The following is a 20,034-nucleotide window of genomic DNA, read 5'->3' as shown; positions in this document are numbered from 1 at the left end:
TAGTCCATGTCAATGTGTCCTTGGGCAAGACACTTAACCCCAAATTGCTCCCTACGGTGTGAATGGGTATGAATGATGAAATAGTTCTGATGAGCAAATGGCACCTTCCATGGTAGACCCTGCCATCGTGTATAAATGGGTGTGAATGGGTAAATGACATGTAGTGTTTCACAACTAGAAAAGCGCTATACAAGTACAAGTGCAAGTCCATTTACATGGAGGTCCTACCAAAATATAAGCTGTTTTTGAGTATCAGTAGATTTTTTATTTTTTTATTTATTATTAATGCTTGCCCTCCAGTCTTACTGGAAATAAATGTAAGTCATGCTCATAACACTCATTATTAAGGAGTTATTTGATATCTCAAGAAAATATTTTCATTTTCCTGTTATGGTCTATAAAATAAATTTGAGCACAGCATAGTCTTAAACATAATTATTTATTAAAAAGGATGATGGGCCAAACAATTACAACATTGTTATGCATTTTATACACAATGGAAATCATATGTCCTTTACTTAATGAATTGAAAACAAGAAATACAACTTAAACATTATTACACAAACACTAGATCAAGAATAATAATGTGCATAAGTATCGTACGTTTTATTGTTTTATGTAAAATTGGCCTCATGGAAGCATGCCCAAGGATTGAAACTTATGGTACTCCACTCCTCATGTCAACTATCTCAGAGACACAACTAAATTCCAATAGGTCTGAGACTGAAATCTTGTCTGAATCAAAGTGTTTCTATGCCACATCTTTGTCACAGGAGCGTCCAAAGAGCGCTATGTTTCCTGCAGAGCTGAAGTCAAAGATGAGTGTGGAGGAGCAGAACGAGCGAATCCGACGCAACCAGAGCAGCTCTGTGAGGGACAAAAGGCGGAGTCTAAACCTCTCAGGTGGCCAGTCTCCAGCCAACTACAAAGTGGTATGATCAACGATGTGATGATCCTTGTGAAAGATTAGAGCACAGAGTGCCAGTACAGTCAAACCTAACCAGTTCTTCCAGGTATTGGAATTGGAAAGCCAGTGAGAGCATGTGGTGTGTCAGGGCACAAGCTGGTGGAGGAATAGTGCTAACTAGGCTATGTACCAGACATGTAATTCACCCTAAACAGATGTTAACAACATCCAAATGTCTGTAATAATGTTTTTTTCCATTAAGTTGACCTGTCATCTGAATGACAATATTTGACTTAAACTTGCACACCTTTATGGAGTGGTTGATCATTCAGAAAACACAGAAAATATGCACACACTGATGGAATTATTGGAATTTACTCTTTTCATTTCTGTCAGTATTCAGTGTCCATGAATCAACTAAGAAATCATATAAAAAGACACTCCTTATAACCGTAAATCTTCCTCCATAAGTATCAAAGTAATAAAGGGGATTTCTTTCAATGGTTACAGTGCAAATACAAACCACTGAGAAATAGACATCTTCAAAGTTAAATAAAGGTTTAAATAAAAAAAAATAAAAAAGTTGATATTCAGAGATTAACACAGTGACATTTTGTAAACACTAAAGACAGTAGAGTGCAAATGGTGCTACAGATATTATATTTGTGTTACACCCCTATTAGTATGAACTTCTCACATGTAACAACAAGTAAAAGTGAGAAAAAAAGAGTTAACAATGACAAGTAGTTCGATGCAAGCAAGTTTAATGACCAACATTGTGTCATTTCTAGATGGTACTACACGATTTGTGAAACTCTAATGAGATGGTTAAAGTTAGGCATTGATATTGAATGGGTTAGGGTTAGACGGTGACCTCACTGATTAAAGTAAGGCATTAACCTTGAATGGTTATAGTTAGACATTGAATCCGATTGGTTAAGTTAGGGTTTGAACGTAGTCGTCTAATTGAGTGCTACGAGGCGAAAAAAAACAAACTTAAAATATCATTATTAAATTCATTTTGGATGGTTAAAATCTCTAAAAAGTCTATTTTTATAAAATATCTCAAGATTTGCGCTAATGGGTACAGTTAAATAGTGTATTTCTTAATTGAAATGATTGGAATGAGAAGCACAACTATATATATATATATATATATAACTGTTTATATATTATATATATATATATATATATATTATATATATAACAGTTATATATATATATATATATTATATATATATATAACTGTTATATATATATATTATATATATATAATATATATATATATATTATATATATAACAGTTATATATATATATATATATATATATACAGTTATATATATATATATATATATATATTATATATATATATATAACTGTTATATATATATATTATATATATATAATATATATAACTGTATATATACTGTATATATATATATATATATATATCGGTTCGGTACGCACTACGAACCGAACAATACGTTTGAATAATACTATTGCATTTGGAAAATGCAGAAGCTCAAATTGTGGGAAATATAATGTTCTCTCGGTGGAGCAACTGTGCACAACAAAGCAAACCACCCGACATAACAGACAACATGCTGTCTGATACTCCCACCACGGAAGAACAACATTCTTCTCTGGTGAGGCACATTTGTTCTTGGAGGCTAACTAGCTTAGCAGGAAAACCAACAGCAGCATATACGCTACAAACTCTCCCCGCAGCGTTTAGGCAGCTATTCACTACTGATTCAAACAGGGCTAAAGGAATATTTATAGCCGCGGATATGAGACCTACTCTGGAGTGGAAAACCAGGCTGTACGAACATGAAAAACTCCCCCAAAAAAACTCTTTAACGGGGAGAAAAAAAGGAAGAAACCTTAAGGAGAGCAACAGAGGAGGGATCCCTCTATCAGGATGGACAGAAGTGTGATAGATGTCATGTGTACAGAATGAACAAAACAACAGCACATTTAATGCTTATGATATAAATGATTTATATAATGAGAGTAGTACGCAGAATAATGATGGAACAATTACGACTACTAAGTGGATATAGTAGAATAACAATGATAACAAAAGCAGTAATGGTATTGGCAATAACAATGTGACTACTACTAATAATGATAGTAGCAGTGGGTGTCAGGCAGGACCACGACAGGAGGCAAAACCACGGTCCAGATATAACCACAATCCATGGAAACCTGTGAGGAGAGAAAGCACAAAGACTCCGGGGAAGAAGCAAAGTTAGTAATGTGCGTTTATGGTATCGGTAATAGAAATAGTAATGTGACTGATAATAAAAATGATAACCGTTAATGGTTATGGTTAGACATTGACCTCGACTAATTAAGATAAGACTTTCACCTTGAATGGTTAAGATTAGGATAGGTCATCAAACATTGAGTCTGGCAAGATGTTTTGTACTGTGGCTAACCATTTAGAAAGAACCTCTAAAAAGCATCAATCCCTACCAAAAGTCTTTTGAACAGATTTGATTGTATCCGTATGTGTGTGTGTGTGTGTGTGTGTGTGTGTGTGTGTGTGTGTGTGTGTGTGTGTGTGTGTGTGTGTGTGTGTGTGTGTGTGTACAGATTCGCAGGCGGCTGACAGCTCACGAGATTGACATTAAAGATTTGGAGGTAGCGGTTCGAGGCCAGGGGCAGGAGTCACCTCGGGAAGAAATTGCCCGATTGAGACGGTTAAGGAATGAACCAGAACCCTACAACCTGGACATCAGCAAAGAGGTGAGATCAGTCAGCTGATGTAACTCCATTTTTCACTCTTTCTCTCATTATGTTCATGGTTCTGAAATTTTTTCTCATGAAATGCATTAGGGCTGCACAATATGAAGGAAATATGCAATAACGTGGTTAATGTTATTTTCATATTACTGTTTCTAAAGTGATAATGAAAATGAAAACTCCGCTGTTTGTATAGTGAAAGTGAAACTTTGTGAACACAACAAAACCCTTGTTACCTATGGGACAGGAACAGCTGTCTCTAAAACATTGGGCTCCTGTGTTTATTTGACCTGTCAAACCTGCCACCATCCAGCCCTGTGTGTTTTGTTTCTGTTATTATATTTGGTCATCACACTCCGGGACATTTTCTCTTTGCATTAAATAATGAAACGGATTGGTTAACATCCTCGGTACTTGAAAGCCACCTTTAAAAACAGAGTTCACAAAGTGCTTTGACAAGGCAATAAAACAACAGAAAGCTCAACAGTGAGCCCAACAAAGCAAGATCAACGAAGGTCAAATTTAAAACCTGATACAACAGTGAAACAATAAAACCGATCGATACGATAAGAACAAATTAAGAAATCAAATAAAACACCAATAATGAATTAAAGCAGTAAAGCAGTAAAAAGATGACATCAAATATAGCCGTCTCTAAAAAATGGATTTTAAGAAGTGATTTAAAAGAGATTACTGATTCTGCGAGCCTTATCTCCTCAGCTTATCTCCTCAGGCAGGTTGTTCCAAAGCCGAGGGGTCCTGTTGGCAAAAGCACGGTCACCTTTAGTTTTAAGCCTCGACTTTGGAACAGCCAGAAGGGCCCCACCTGAGGATCTAATGCTGCGAACTGGCTTATATGATTTCAAAATGTCTTCTCTATATCTTGGGGTCAGACCCAGACGTTCTTTACAAATGATCAGTAAAATCAATTCTAAAACAAACAGGGAGCCAGTGAAGAGGAGCCAGGATTGGGGTGATGTGATGTCGTCTGTTTAAACCAGTGAGAAGCCGAGCTACTGCATTCTGAAGTAGTTGGAGGTGAGAGAGTGACTTTTGGTTCATGCCAGTGAGGAGGGAGTTACAGTAGTCAAGACGTGTGAAGATAAACGCCTGAATGACTTTTTCCAGGTCTGAGTCAAATAGTACTCAGAAAATATGATTTCTGATTTTGAGTTATTGAGTTGAAGAAAATGTTGTGCCATCCAACACTTGATATCACTAAGACAGTCTAAAATAGCAGATAGGCTTCTTGGGTCATCAGGTCTCAAGGGAAAGAGACCTGATGACCTGTGTGTCGTCTGCATAGCGATGAAAAGAGACATTATGATGTTGGATGACTTGACCAAGTGGGAGCATGTATATGGAAACTAAAATTGGACCTTAGGGTACACCACAGGTAATGTGAGATGTAGAGGATGAGTATTACCAGTAGTGACTGAGTGGGTTCTATCTAAAACAGTGATTCTCAACTGGTGGGTCGCGGACCCGTTTTCAAAAAAAAAAAAAAAGAATCCTGTGCTTTTATTTTGAAGGGGATTTTTTATGCAGCGGAGTGCCGTCTATTCACACTCCTTAACAGTATTTGGCGTTAATGCCTTGTAATGCTAATAGATACATTTCACAAAATGCTTTCATGCTAATTGAGCGAAACGCAAGTATGACACCGACTACATGAGATATGGATTTTCTTATAAGGACAAAAGAGAGCAAAAACCTCAGTGTGTTTTGTGCAGCTAGGTTCTGGCACAAGAAAGCATGAAGCCATCAAAACTGAAGCGGCATTTAGAAACAAAACACTCTTCTCTCAAAGATAAACCTGTTGAGTACTTTCGAATACGACTTCAAGACCTGAGGACATCACAAAAGTGTCTTACTTACCTGCAGCCATGGACATGTTGGATCAATCCGCAGCGGATAAACTGAAAACTATACCTCTGTCAAATAACACTAAGTAGACGAATTGAAGACATGTCGGATGATATCAAACTACAGACGACAGCTCGAATTAGGGCAAGTGGTCATTTTGCATTACAAATACAGACAATCTACAGACATCACAAACAAAGCAGTTTTACTCATTTACGTGAAACATGTGTGGGACGGGGACTTACAGGAACAATTTATCTGCACAAGCGAGCTCCCTATACTACGACTGCAGAGGTATATATAGAGGTCTCCCCCCTATCTGCTGGTAAAAGGAGATCATTGGATACCTTGAAGAGGGCAGTTTCTGCGCTATGTAAAGCTCTAAAACCTGACTGAAACTTCTTAAAGACGTTATTAAGACACTTAAAAGCTAGTTTCGAAATTGGCTTTAAATTGCTGAGAACAGAGGGATCAAGATTAGGTTTCTTTAAAAGAGGTCGGACCACAGCATGTTTAAGACTGGATGGAAAAGTTTATATTGCTAATGAGTTATTAAAAATCAATAAAATACTGGACCCAACTGTGTCAATAACCTCTAAGAAATTTAAAGGATGCCTTGTGTGTTGGTATCAGAATCAGAATGAACTGACCGCAGTCTTTCGAAAATGTGTCTATCGCGCAAGTTGACGTTGCGATAAATCACGATAAGTAAAACATCAGCAACATAGGCATATAAATGTATCTGCATCTGACTTAAATTGAGTATTTTTAATTTGGCAAAAGATTTGACGTTATTTCCCCTTTTTTGATAGCTGTACTTATTATATTCTTTTTAGAGCAAGTTGTTGCATACAAAATAAATGATAGCTGTTTCAATATGATGCACTCTAAAGTACATTTTCCGGGCTTTTTTAATGAATGGTTTTAACTTGAAATGGAGTATTTTTATAAAGCGTTATTGCTATTTTCTGTATACTAGACTGTGAGCTATGAATCTGGTGAGTAATGGAACGACATGGGAAGGGACAATTGTTCCCCCGGGTTGTCCATAGGCTTGGTGCAGTTCTATTGGCCAGTGAGAAGGCACCAATTAAGGGTACAAAAATCTGATGACTTTTAATTGAAAGACTGTAACATGATTGGCTGCTGCCTTACTTGAATACTGCACTTGATACTTGAGTATTTGTGGCTAGCTTTAGGTATATGGAAGGAAACAAACTGTCCCAACATGGGTATACTGTGTATACCTGCATAGATCGTATGCACCGTGACACTGAAGAATAAGAAAAATAGGACAAAAATATAAAAATCTAAATCGACAAAACTAGACTAAATTACTTAAACTGAACTTTTCCTTTGTAAAAAGGTACAAACATTATGGCCATATTTGATTTATCATAGCTCACTGTTTTTAATTCTGTGAAATGAATTATATTTAAATAGTTTATTTTGTGCATATAGGCTATATGTGTGTGGATTCGTATTTATTCAAAATTCATTTTTTTCTAGCTGGTAACTCCCGACATGGTTCTGATCCCGGAGCGCTACCTGGATGTGGAGGACAGCGCCCCTCTTAGCCCCGAGGAACAGAAGGAGAAGCAGAAAAAACTGGAGCGGATCAAGACCCTCATTGCCAAATCAAAGTGGGTTTTGACTCAGACTTAGATTTATTAGTCACTTTTCTATGCTCCTCACATTTGTTTCAAGACATTATAAAAGCATACTATTGTTTCAATAAAGCACGCCTTTCTTGCTCCTTCCTTTACAACTAAAATGGCTGATATTCCTCTAAACTCTAGAGGAATATCAGCTGTGGTAAACAGTCATTTCCACTGACTCTTTGTCAGTGGTAATGAGGGAACATGCCACCCAGTGCAACGGTTAGTTCAATAGTTTTAGAAGCACATCAGATAATTGATCATTTGCTTTTGCCATCTTTATCGGCAGAACTGCTCTAACTTTTCACCTTTTGAACAACAGAAATAAATACGACATCAGAATACATCAATTAAAAGCAACCACTAAAATTGAATGTGACAATGAAGTTTAACTTTAACATCAGACATGAATACAAGCTTTGTTGTCTACACTGAATATGCTGCTATATACACCTACCTCATGTATATTCACCTTATGCTGCCCTGCCTATTTTTTTCACTTCGGGTTTAAAAGCATTTGTATTAGTTCTTTGGGTTTAGCGCTAGTAGCGTTGTTGACAATGAATGAACTCTGAAACATCTAGCAGCTCCACTGTTTCATCAGCCATCAGGGACTGGGAGGATGCCTTTTAAACATGGGGACACTTTCAATGACTTTGTACTGTCTCTTGGAGTAGATGGCTCCACGAGGAGGAACTAGAATACCGAAGCATCAGTTCACCTGCGGGATGGACTCGGCATAGAACAGCACATAAGACAATAGTTTAGTAACTACTCTCACTCTCAGAAGGGCAGACACAAGTCCACCGGAGAGTTGAACTTTATAAATAATAATTCATTCAGAGAATTAAACCAACCTGACTGTCTGTTTGTCTGATAGCTAGCTGCTAGCTGGCTAGATATCTAGCTATCCCCAAATGTGTGGCTCTTCATTTAATTTTTGAATACCCCATGTTTAAGCCTGCAGTGGGCCTGCGTCTACCCTTTTGGCAGTAAGAGTAATTGTAAAACACTGTCACATGGAGCCAACTGGCCATCTCGCACAGCCAGCAGTTCCTCACAGCTCCAAAAACATTGGGTTGAAATTCCAAATAGCTCTTATTTGGATAAACCGATCACATATGACGAATCTGAACGGTTACTATCTCACCAGAACAAATATTAATAGAGCAATAGAACCATTTGCTTGCAAAATAAAATCAGATACAACTTTAAGGGTATAAATAACCACCATGCTCTTTGCGTCTCCTTACTGACCCACCGTCAGTTTGCAGAACATGGTTCCTCTCCTGGACGGACCGGTGGAGAGTGGAGCTCCAGTCAGTTCCCAGCAGCAGTTGCAGGAGCAAGAGAAGCGAATAGAGATCTCCTGTGCTCTGGCTGCTGAGGCCTCTCGTCGCAGCCGCCTTCTCTCCGGTGAGGACTCTGCACACGGCTGCACGTCACTAACTCTCTCCCTCTAACTGCTTACTGTGATCACACAGCCCAGCACAAGCTACACTACTTCCTCCCAACACCTCATGCACATTTCTGAACATTCCTCCAGGGTTCACTCAAGTCGAATCTGAAAACTGATGCTGATCTTCATATGTCGTTTAAGATTGAAATGTTGCCGTGGTCTTGTATACTAAAAAGTGAAATTAGCCAGGAATGTTCGACAGAAAAGAGTTGGAACATCCATTGCTCAGAGAGATTTATCATTTATAAAATGTATAGCTGGAAGGTAAAGCTTTTGATTCAAACCTTTAAAACAGCTCAGCAATGTACCATTAACCATTAAATCTTGTGCAAATGTCGGACTTTTAAAATAATCAATTAGGTCAGCAAGGGAATATAATTCATTGCTTTAGCCTCCTTATTGTATTCTTTTGACCTCTGACTGTACCAGTGGTTCTCAACTGCTCTGGCTGCGGGACCCACCGTCACCCGTTAATGACAAGCTGCGACCCAAATTATATATATATATATATAATCAAGAAGTCTAAAATAAATTACGTAACAGAATTCATTTTAGTAAAGTTATTTTCACTGAATTGCTCTGCAGCTTCTGCCACAATATTATATTTTTCTCATCTTCTGAAAATAGAAATTAGTGGAAGAAGTCACCTATATGAGTCTGTCCAGTCAGAGTCTAATGACCCTGGTCTCTCTGGCCATTTTTCTCTTTTGAAAATCGTCCTATGATTTGACTTTCACAACTCTCACTTCAATAGTCCTGCTCTGCTCTCTATATCCTCGTCTCTCCCCCGTGTGTCATGGTGTGTGTACATGTCACTCAAGTCAGGAAACTTGTCAGAATGCCCATATTTGATTGGCTGAGCTTTATCACGTGATCCAACTCTGGAGGGAAAAGCTTGAGAAAGACCCTCCTCCAACTGTCATGGGAATACCCCCCACTGAAAACCTTCCCCCTGGCCCAGAAGCACCATGGGCTCAATGGAAAACACTAAACCGCCTCAGAACAAGAACGGGACGATCAAAAGCTGCTCTGGTCAGATGGGGCTACAAGGCTGGCCCAACCACATGTGAATGTGGAGAAGCAGACCATACTATGGAGCACTGCCTTGTCTGTCCTCTACTACCCAACCCTTGCAACTCAAAAGACCTTGCAGTGTTCAATAACAATGCAAAGGACTGTGTAAAGAAATGGGAAACTGTCATATAACCATCACGCTTCAGTGAAACGAAAAGAAGATCACGTGATGTGATCCACAACGCATTGGTCGGTGTTTCTCCTGCACCGCTGAACAAGTGCCGTAAATGCTGGAATAATTCCGCTGCATAAAAAATGCCCTTCAGAATAAAATCACTTTCAACTTTTTTTTTTTGTCAGGCAAAGACCCACTGAAAACGGGTCCGCGACCCACTTTTGGGTGGCGACCCACCAGTTGAGAATCACTGGACTATACTATACAGCCAGCTTTGTGTCTCTTTCATCGTTGGTTTAGAGTCACTGGTCTTACATTAATAGGTCAGTTCTGGTGCTGAACTCTAAAGGCCAGGGCAGGTATGGGTTTGTAGAACTTAACCCTAAGCAGGACACTGATTTCAGGTGCACTTATTTTCAGCTCCACCTCCAAATTAGATCTTTGTGGTATTCCTAGTGGTCAGCTTTAAGGTTGTATGATGTTTTATGTATGTCTGTACACTCATACACAATGTGATGTAATAACTGCCTAATTTACCACTGAAGCATAATTAATCTACATCAAAGCAGTTACAGATGTTAATTACTTACAAGTCATCTTATAATTCAGTAGTGCTGAGGACTCACACATGCATAGCTGAGCCCAATCTGGACTGGCATTTAAAGGGTACATGGTGATCCAGGGAAACCAGAATGAACTACTTTATTACCATTAAAACCCAGAGAGGTTACACATCTTCACCCACTTACCTCACTGTTCTGTGTGCACTCCTCCCACCTGCCTCCATCTCATTCCAGCCCAGTGCGCCCCCAGTCCTGCCGCCTCCCCTACCAGCCCGGCCCCTCCCCCTTCCTCTGCTGAATTCCCCAACTCGGCCCACATCATGAAGGCGTGAGTCATACAAGGTGAGTGTCCGTCCATCTCCCGTCCTGTTTAGACCCTGTGTGTTTCACTCTCTGGGACTGCTTTTCATTCAATCTACTTGGGTTTATGATATGATACATTGGGTTTGACCAATATATGTTTTGTTATGTTAATACATTTAAGCATATTGGAAAAACATAATTTACCTAAATCCTTGAGTTTGTGCAATTATCTTGAACATAAATTTAGACTTGCTGCTGCTGGTGGGTCCATTCTCAAAATTCTCAACACAAGCTCTAATTTGAACATTTCCAAATGTTTTTCAACCATCTCTCACAACAACGTAGCAATATCAACAAAGGACAAAGACACTTACCTAACACTTATGCTACATCCACACTAATACGTTTAGTTTTGTTTCGTTTTAGAAGTTTTATTTTTCAGATTTAGTTACAAGGCTGCGAGTCTCTCTCTCCCTCCCTCTCTCTCTCTCTCTCTCTCTCTCATATACAGCAAATTTACCTTAAAATGAACACTTACAAATCAAAGTAATTTATTTTTGGGTCAATAAATTTGGCCAACACACGTCTCACACTCATTTCATCTCGGTTCCGTTGTTGTCTGTTGTCACATTCGTAGTCCCTGTTGCACTGGAGAACAATTACCATTCGCTAATCGCCCCAATAACAGCTTGCGTCCACCGAATGTCATTAGTAGTAGAATTATAAAATGCACAACAGCTGCTAGTATGGACAACAAGATCAGCAACGCCTGTAATCAGTTATCCATGTTGAATTAACAACTAGTAGTCGATTGATAGTCAAGGCTGTTGTTGTTTGTGATCCTCCGGAAAAGGGTCACATGATAGGGGCGTGACGAATCAGGTAAGGACACGTTGTGACTGCTAAGAACCAATCAAGTAGTGAACGTGGGTGTCTACGTCATCGTTTCCAAACTTAAGCATTGAGGACCGTCCACAATACGAAGTAACCCCAGCGTTTGAAAGCGTATCCATTTTTGGTGCTCTAAAACAGTGTTTTTCTGAGCCGCGGTACATTTTTTACATTAAAAAGATCCCGCGGCACACCAACAACCAAAAAAGTTACAAAATGACACATTGTAGCATAATACAGCAGATATGCTGACAATTTAATGACAAGTCTCTCAATTTGTTGATCCTTACTCAGTGTGAAACCTGGGCCTGTTTCGATGAACAAGGCACACACACGAAGCTCTTCCTCAACAGCTCTCAGTCTCTCTCTGTTTTTAGTTTTGTTGTCCAGGACCCAGTTCAGAGTCTGCATTTTTCCTTTTCAAATATTTCTCCATTGCTGTTCGTCTTGTCACCGCAACCTCTCCCACGCATCATTTAATTCTACTGTCTTAAATTAACAAGGTCATTATTGAGCTACTGGCAAGGAAGAGTATTTAATTACTTAGCCAGCCACTGTATTGCAGGCTCAGACGCTCGACAATGGCAAATTATTTGCAGCAACTAGTTCTTTTGACCATTTAAGTGAAATTGGACATTTTCCCATGGCACACCTGACGATACAGTGGTTGAAAATCACTGCTCTAAAATTCCGGCCTAGTGTGGACGGTCAGTGTAAACGTAGTAGTGTGGACATGGCCTTAGGCATCGGTGTGTGAAGCCTAGAAAGGCACAACAAAAGTCAATTTAACATGACAATTAAGGAAGGCCAAGAGATGAAGTTGAAAGCTTCAGATAACAAGTTTACCTATATTGTGACTCTCAAGTACAAACCATCTGCTGTAGCTTAGTATGTGTCGTGTTTGCAGGGATTACAAACACATTTTTCTTTAGACGGTTTACAGAGTTAAAATTCCATTTATCTCCCTTGAAAGTAAACATTTGTAAGTACCCAATGACACAGGTCACTGTTCTTACACCATCTTTCTTTGCTTTTTTTTTGTCTGTAGCTCAAGCTCTGGCTGCTGTCAGTTTTGATGGAGCAGCTTTCTAAGGAATCACTGACTTAACTGAACAATGAAGATGGCCAGGGACAAAAGATTTATTCTTTTCAGCACCTAAACTGAACTTCAACAAAAGCACTGAAAGCTGTCAAAGGAAGTTCCAAGGAGGCAGGAGCAAAAAGGAAACTATAAAGACTTGTTAGCTCATCCCCCAAAACTCCAGTAATCACGACGGTCTCCTGCTGTGTGTGATGCATGGCACAAAGGAAGGCTCTCTTACAAGCTTCAAGATGGGAATATTTCCATATAATTTTGCTCAGGACATCTTCTACAAAGCTGAACTATGTTTATGATGATGAGTTATTTTAGACATTGAGAGGCCACGCCGAAGAGGAACAAGATCCTCTGTACAAAGCTGAGGACTCTCCTGAGCTCACTGTGATGACTGTTTCACCACCACCTGCACCCCTTACACTACCCCCTTCCTATAAACCTTGTCTGCTATCAATATCACTCATATGAAACCGATAGCATTACATACAAACATAATGTCACCTGGATTACGCTTTGCATCAATGCATCACCCATCTTTCACACCAAACACACTGGAGCATAGAGTTTGTTGTGAGGCCGAGTCGAAGATGAAATGCATAACACAAACCATGACCTATTTCACAAAGCTGAGTATGGCGACACCTCTTCCACACTTAAGATTCAGAGTATGGCATTCATGAAACACAATACTCATTTTCTAACCTGGTATCCTCACCCTCTCTGCTGTCATGCTGGAGGTTTTTTTACTTTTACTATGTTGGAATGGATGTAGTCCAGTCGGCATGCTTGACGGCACATATAGTGTGCGTGGTCTCACATTTTGGACAGCAGTCTGCAGATCGTGGCAGACATGCACAGTTGAGGAAATGTATGTCAAAAGGACCTTACGCAGAAAGTATATTTCAGGCGTTACTCTTTTCTACATTGGAAGAGGCATTTCAAAGCCTTTGGCTGCTGTCAATGCTGCAGTGCCATTGGTCACACAAAAGTTCATCGATTTGAACTTTTACCACAAAACCTGGAGGAAAATCAAGGCACAGCTAGGACTCGCCCGGCTGCTCTTCATTGGAAATAATGAGCCTGCTCTGTGTGGTAATGACAGAACTCTCTGTGGAGATGAGATCCTACACTTAGGTCAGTTGCATTATGGACATTTGATCTGCATGGTGGAGTATTTTTAGTAACTAAGACAGAACATTTTCTGTGGCTGGACTCGCTGTCTGTGTGGTTCTGTTCAGTCTGAAGCTGTGAGGCAGGAAGTGACAAGCTTCCCTCCATTGTTGTGGTTCAAGCATACCACCAGCAGTGGAATTTTGAACTAAGGTATACCAAGTGTATATCAACTTTTACAATAGCTGATTCAAAGAAACAGCAGGCAGTGAAAGAATCCTCTGCCCGATGTAACGAAGCATCTATATGAGGCAACAACATAGACTAAAGACGGGACAGAAATTGCTCAAAGATGAAGTGAATATGAGTCAAGAAGCCTTGTCAATTCAGTATTCCTTCATTGCTCATGGCAACTACACTATGGTTAAAGTAAGGTTAGGTTTCGACAAAGACTTTTTCTTTAGACAACGATGGCGGTCCTCAGGTAGTTAAACAAGGACAATGCTAGCTCGGACTACAAGTAGGAAACAGGATGAGTCTTTGTGTTGAAGGCACCCTGACATCCACACCATCACTGCTCTAAATGAACCTGACATTTGTCAACTAAAAAATGTCTCTCGTCTACAGCAGATGCATAGGAGTGTAATTCGTCCTGCATCCTGAAGGGGCACGTTCACCTCATCATTACCTCACATACAGTGTGCAGCTCACCCAGTGATTGTCTGCACACATATATATATATATATGTATATATATATGTATATATATATATATATATATATACGTATATATATGTATGTATGTAAAGTATGTTGGATAGATATCGTTCAGTGTATGTGGAAAGTGACCTTAGCAGAGCTACTATGCAGTTGTCTGTGTGAAGAGGAGTAAGCTAATGATGCAGTCATTTGTAAGTCATGTAACATATCCCAACATTTCATCCAGTCATGCAATGCCATAAGTCTGAGATGTCAGTTTTTTATATGTTGTGAAGAATGGACCTAATCACGAGATGACTTCCAAAGGAGTTTAAATCTGGAGGGAAAAGCAATGATTGAAGTTTAGAAATGTCTACACATAGTGGCTTAAGACTTAAAAATGGCCAACCATAATTAATGAAATAAATGTATTATTATTATTAAAGTAAATAATGCATTGGCTTCATTAATTTTGAATACACAAAAATGCATAAAATAAACAAATGCAAAAAACACAACTCATTATTTGTTATGTATTCATTCTTATTTTAATGCTAACACTGTTCATTGCATTCATTTCTTTTATGTATGGTACATTTTATTTATGTTGTATTTTTGGTCATCAAATTCTGCATTGATTAATCATATTACACACACACACACACACACACACCTCCTTTTTGTGATGTGTATGCTATCTACATTTTTTGCCCATACACTCTTCAGTGTTGGAGTGACCTGCCTTTGTATTGTATGTCCATAGTCAGTCAGACAATACGGCACAGAATTTACGCTGAAAAGCAGTTAACGGATTTTCGAGAATACTTCTATTTTTTCTTGTTTTAAATATCTTTTTAGAAAGAGTCTACATTCAAGAGAGGCAGTTCAGATTTTTTTAGATACATGAATATTCAATGACAAGTTGACACGTTAAAATTTTACACTCAATTACATTTTTTATTTTTCACAAAAATATTTGCTCTTGAGGATTGTTTGATGATATTTTTGAAATAATTGGAAACTGATGTGTTCAGAAATTACAGCCAAACAGTGGTGTCCAATATTTGATAGTAGATGTAACATTTGTGGAAGATGAAAATAAAGAATATATACATTATATAAATTGGTCAATGTATATAATATTTTTAAACTCAGTTACAGTATATCCTGCTATTACATGTAACCATGGGGCGAAATAAACAAACAGCTTGAACTATGCAAATAATGAAAAATGGACATATAGAAATGCTTGCTTTCAGAAAACCTTGCAATAAAGTGAATGTATACACATAATGTGTTTCTTTAGATGCTTCTGAATTCATCACAGTATTTTGTATGATAGAACATGCCTGGAATAATGATCTATTCACTGCTCTAATTATATGTTGATGATGACGTTCACTGCCAAAAAGACTACTGACATAACTGTCTAACCCTGATGATATTCTACAGTCTTTGATATATCAAACTGTATGTCTGAATGAATAAAGTGCAAAAATAAACAGACTGGATTCTTTCACATCAAGGCTTAGATGAGTCAGTTATGTATTGAAGACATAAAGAAAGAAATACAGAAATAAAACCAAGAAGTATAAAACATATCATGAAATACAGCATTGACTGCATGCTCTTGTTTCATGGCCACTCTGACTTATTTGTAGTGATGTTCCTAGATCTCAGCGATCAATTTGGAGTCATTATTACTAATAATGGTTCCAAAAAAAAGACCAAAGTTGTTAAAAACACCTCCAGATTTTTATGGTTGATCGGATAAAATTGTGTTATGGTATTTTAAATGATTTTAGGTGGACACAGGTACAGTTCCTATGCACCTGATATGGAGGTTTGGACTGCTTATCTAACTTTCTAAATTTGTGAGCTGCTGCACTGTTACTATTGTGGAGAATTTCAGTATTAAATTCATTATTCATTATTAGTAGGATTTAATAACACCCCTAGTGGTGAGTAGAAGTGTTACAATAATAAATATGTTAGTCACAATATGTTTCCATATGGAATGTATTATAGGTTTACAATATTCTTACTTATAGAGGATATTATATGTTGCAGTATATTAACTCATTGAATGTATTAAATCATAGAAGTATAGTCACTGTAGGTATTAAAACACTAAGAATAGTTTTGAGGGTCAGATAGGGATTCTGAGTGAGGTGTCAGACATGCAGCAGCAAATGGAGGCGACCTCATCGATGGAGGATGGGGCCAGTGGGACGGTCAAATGCCAAGCTGACCAGCAGGACAGAGAGGAGGAGTCCAAGATGTTTTGCGAGGAGCCAAGATGTTTTGCTAAGGGATCGATAATGGGAGGGGGCAGAATTCAAATGAAGCCAATCACTGATCGCCACGGAGGATCATTCACACGTTTTATGACAGTTCGGACACTTTCCAACTCTCAGGGGATACAAAAGACAATGTTTTAGGGAGTTTACCTCAGATCACTGCAGCTCTCATTTTCAGCTAACTGGCCGCGCCGGACTGTGAGGAGATGCGTGTGTGGTCTCTGCTCTCGAGAACATTACTATTGATAGTTAATTCAGTTTGTAAGTGAACTTTGTGTAGTACATTAAATATTGTTTTTAATTTTGAACCGGGTCCAGCTTATTCTTCTGATGCGCGTGCGCAGTAAGAAGCTCGCAGCAGAAGAGTACCTGCGGCCTGCAGGCTCTCTCATCCTTTGTTCTTAAAAACCTAACAAAATGGTGACCCCGACGTGATAATTGCTGGAAAACGGACTGGACGAGGAGCTGACTAAGATACCTTCTGGCGCCAAAGACAAACGGGTAAACAGAACCTTTTTAATAAAATCTGTATAGGTAGTATAGGAAAACTTAGAGACGGTGTCTTGGTCAACGCCTCCGAGAGCCGAACATTTGTAATTTTTTGATTTTAATTCAGAATTTTAATTAAATATTAATTTTAAAATTAATATTTAATTAAAATTCAGAATTTAATTTCCATAATTTTTAATTTTGCAATTTTAATTGTGATTAAAAAACTAATTTTTCACACAGTCAGAGCTGCTGTCAGAATAGAGGTAAGTTGACAGTTGAGAGGTAAGTGAACACTCCCAGGCTGCATGATGGTCACACTAAGCACTCAGGAAATGCTGGGAAGAGCCAAAGAAAGAATGGAGGATCTGACTGAGCCTAAAGGGAGGCCAAAGGAATGGAAAAAGATGAAGAAATATCTGGGGAGATGGCAAAGGAACGGGTGGTTTCCAACTGTGACGGCCCCCACTGCTGAACACAGATGCAGAGTGTGCAGAGAAGCTGAAAAGGCTAAAAACAATGCCGTTGCAGATCATGTAGGAGCCAGTCGCTTGAACAAATTCGGTAGGAAAAGGGCTCTCAACATGGAAGAAAAGAGGTGCTCAGTTACCAAGTGTCTGCTCGGTTACTGGAAGGCTGTCGACCTGACCACCCCTCCAGATGCTGTGGGACTACCTGAGGTCCTGAAAGAGACAGACTTCAAAACCACCACCACTCCCAGACCTAACACCCCTGTCTACACACCAGGTGAGCAAGAAAGACAAGGAAAAGATGCGAACGAAGAGGCCATATTAAGAGAATGGGAACACGTCAGAGCAGATCTGCGAGAACGAGAAAGACAAAGAAAAAGTGAAGAAGATCTGAAGAGAATGATGCAGTGGCTGCTGAAACTTCAAATAGCGGAGGCGGACAGAGAATTAAATAGGAAACATCAAGCCATGAAACAGATGTTAGTAGCTGAGGCTCAGGCCTCTCAACAGCCCCAATATCCAGCTGCACCCCCGACCCCATATCAACTGTGTCCAGCATTCCCGTCCCCCACAGTGGTGTACTACCAACCCCCACCACAGTACAGAGGCAGAGGACGTGGACACAGCAGAGGGAGAGGATACCAGCAAGGGGGGTGTGGAAGAACTGTACGTAAATGGAATTGCTACATATGCGGAAAAGAAGGTCATTTGGCAAGAGGCTGCCCACATAAAAGAAGAGGAAGACAGTCCAATGCACCACTACAATCGGCTCCATTCTCACCACAACATCAGCAGTACCCAAGACCAGGACCACCTCTACCTCCCACAGCAACAGATGCCCATGCTCCCAGCAAGACCATGGGGCGGTGCTGAACAATAAGATATACTAGGGTGCTAACTAACATGAGTTAAGTTTTGTTTTCGCAGGTGGAGAACACAGAGGCATCCGCAGACAGGAGAAAGCAGTCTCCTATTGTATCACCAGGTAGCTGACTGTGAATGAGGTCCAAAGGTGTAAGTGGTGCTGACCAACAAGGTGGACCATGGGAGGTTCATTTTGATGGCCAAGTTTACATAGATGCCATAGGAGTACCAAGGGGGGTGCTTGCTTAATTAATTTAATGCCAGAAATCAGAATTTTCTGGTGGGTGTCAATCAATAAAAATGTCGATTGGATTAATTGCATATATTATAACCAACAGCGTTTTGTAAACTTCACTTGTGATGCCAAAGCAGGACTTCACGAGCAGCTCCTGATCATCTTTGCTGGGATGCTGAAGGACCTGATTGAGTCCAGATGGACTTCTGAAAACATCCGGTGAGATACTGACAATTTGGAAAATTGACTCTGAGAGATTGTTTTGTTTGTTTGTTTTTTTGTTTTATAGGGTCAATTTTGGATTTAGAGGTGCATTGTATTAGGAAATATAATTTTTGTCAAGTGAAAAAGGAGCAGACAAGGCTTCTCAGAATTCTTCTCTATCCCTCATTTCGCAGGATGGATCCAGAACTCGACGCAGGACCTCCACCACCTGGTCCTCTGTGTTCGCTGCTGCATCCCTTGTATTAGTGAACTTCTACAAGCATAGGGCAATCAGTTAGGTGTAGATGATGTTTATGTACTTGAACTGTTAGCTACTGTTTAGTTGAGGAAATTCACCCTCGGCCCATAAAGGACCTTTAGAGAGGGATTGTTTTTCCTGGGAATTTATGAACACACTATGAATAGTGTGTTAGGGGGGTTTTGTGGAGAATTTCAGTATTAAACGCATTATTAGTAGGATTTAATAACACCCCTAGTGGTGAGTAGAAGTATCACAATAATAAATATGTTAGTCACAATATGTTTCCATATGGAATGTATTATGTTTATAATATCCTCACTTATAGAGGATATTATATGTTACAGTATATTAACTCATTGAATGTATTAAATCATAGAAGTATAGTCACTGTAGGTATTAAAACACTGTAAATCTTGAGGGTCAGATAGGGATTCTGAGTGAGGCTACACAGACATGCAGCAGCAAATGGAGGCGACCTCATCGATGGAGGATGGGGCCAGTGGGACGGTCAAATGCCAAGCTGACCAGCAGGACAGAGAGGAGGAGTCCAAGATGTTTTGCTAAAGGATCGATAATGGGAGGGGACAGAATTCAAATGAAGCCAATCACTGATTGCCACGGAGGGTCATTCACACGTTTTATGACAGTTCGGACACTTTCCGACTCTCAGGGGATACAAAAGACAATGTTTTAGGGAGTTTACCTCAGATCACTGCAGCTC

At 39.3% G+C, this 20,034-nt stretch overlaps 1 protein-coding gene across 1 annotated transcript in view; it reads left to right on the top strand.

Moving 5' to 3' along the window:
• plekha6 (pleckstrin homology domain containing, family A member 6) overlaps positions 1–15,007 on the top strand; it is a 55,938-nt gene extending 40,931 nt beyond the window's left edge. Inside the window, exons 19-24 of the mRNA XM_076096735.1 lie at positions 774–932; positions 3,507–3,659; positions 7,032–7,165; positions 8,448–8,596; positions 10,626–10,733; positions 12,634–15,007. Of these exons, the coding sequence (XP_075952850.1) occupies positions 774–932; positions 3,507–3,659; positions 7,032–7,165; positions 8,448–8,596; positions 10,626–10,723 (693 nt within the window). The 3' untranslated portion in view covers positions 10,724–10,733; positions 12,634–15,007. The remainder of the gene's footprint in view (positions 1–773; positions 933–3,506; positions 3,660–7,031; positions 7,166–8,447; positions 8,597–10,625; positions 10,734–12,633) is intronic.
• Positions 15,008–20,034: the final 5,027 nt, after the last annotated feature.

Source organism: Anarhichas minor, unplaced genomic scaffold (assembly GCF_050575085.1).
Source record: "Anarhichas minor isolate MPS153535 unplaced genomic scaffold, ASM5057508v1 ptg000023l, whole genome shotgun sequence".
In the NCBI taxonomy this organism is placed as follows: Eukaryota; Metazoa; Chordata; class Actinopteri; order Perciformes; family Anarhichadidae; genus Anarhichas; species Anarhichas minor.
The sequence above is the reverse complement of the archived record's forward strand: the minus strand, read 5'-3'. Positions and strand labels throughout refer to the sequence as shown.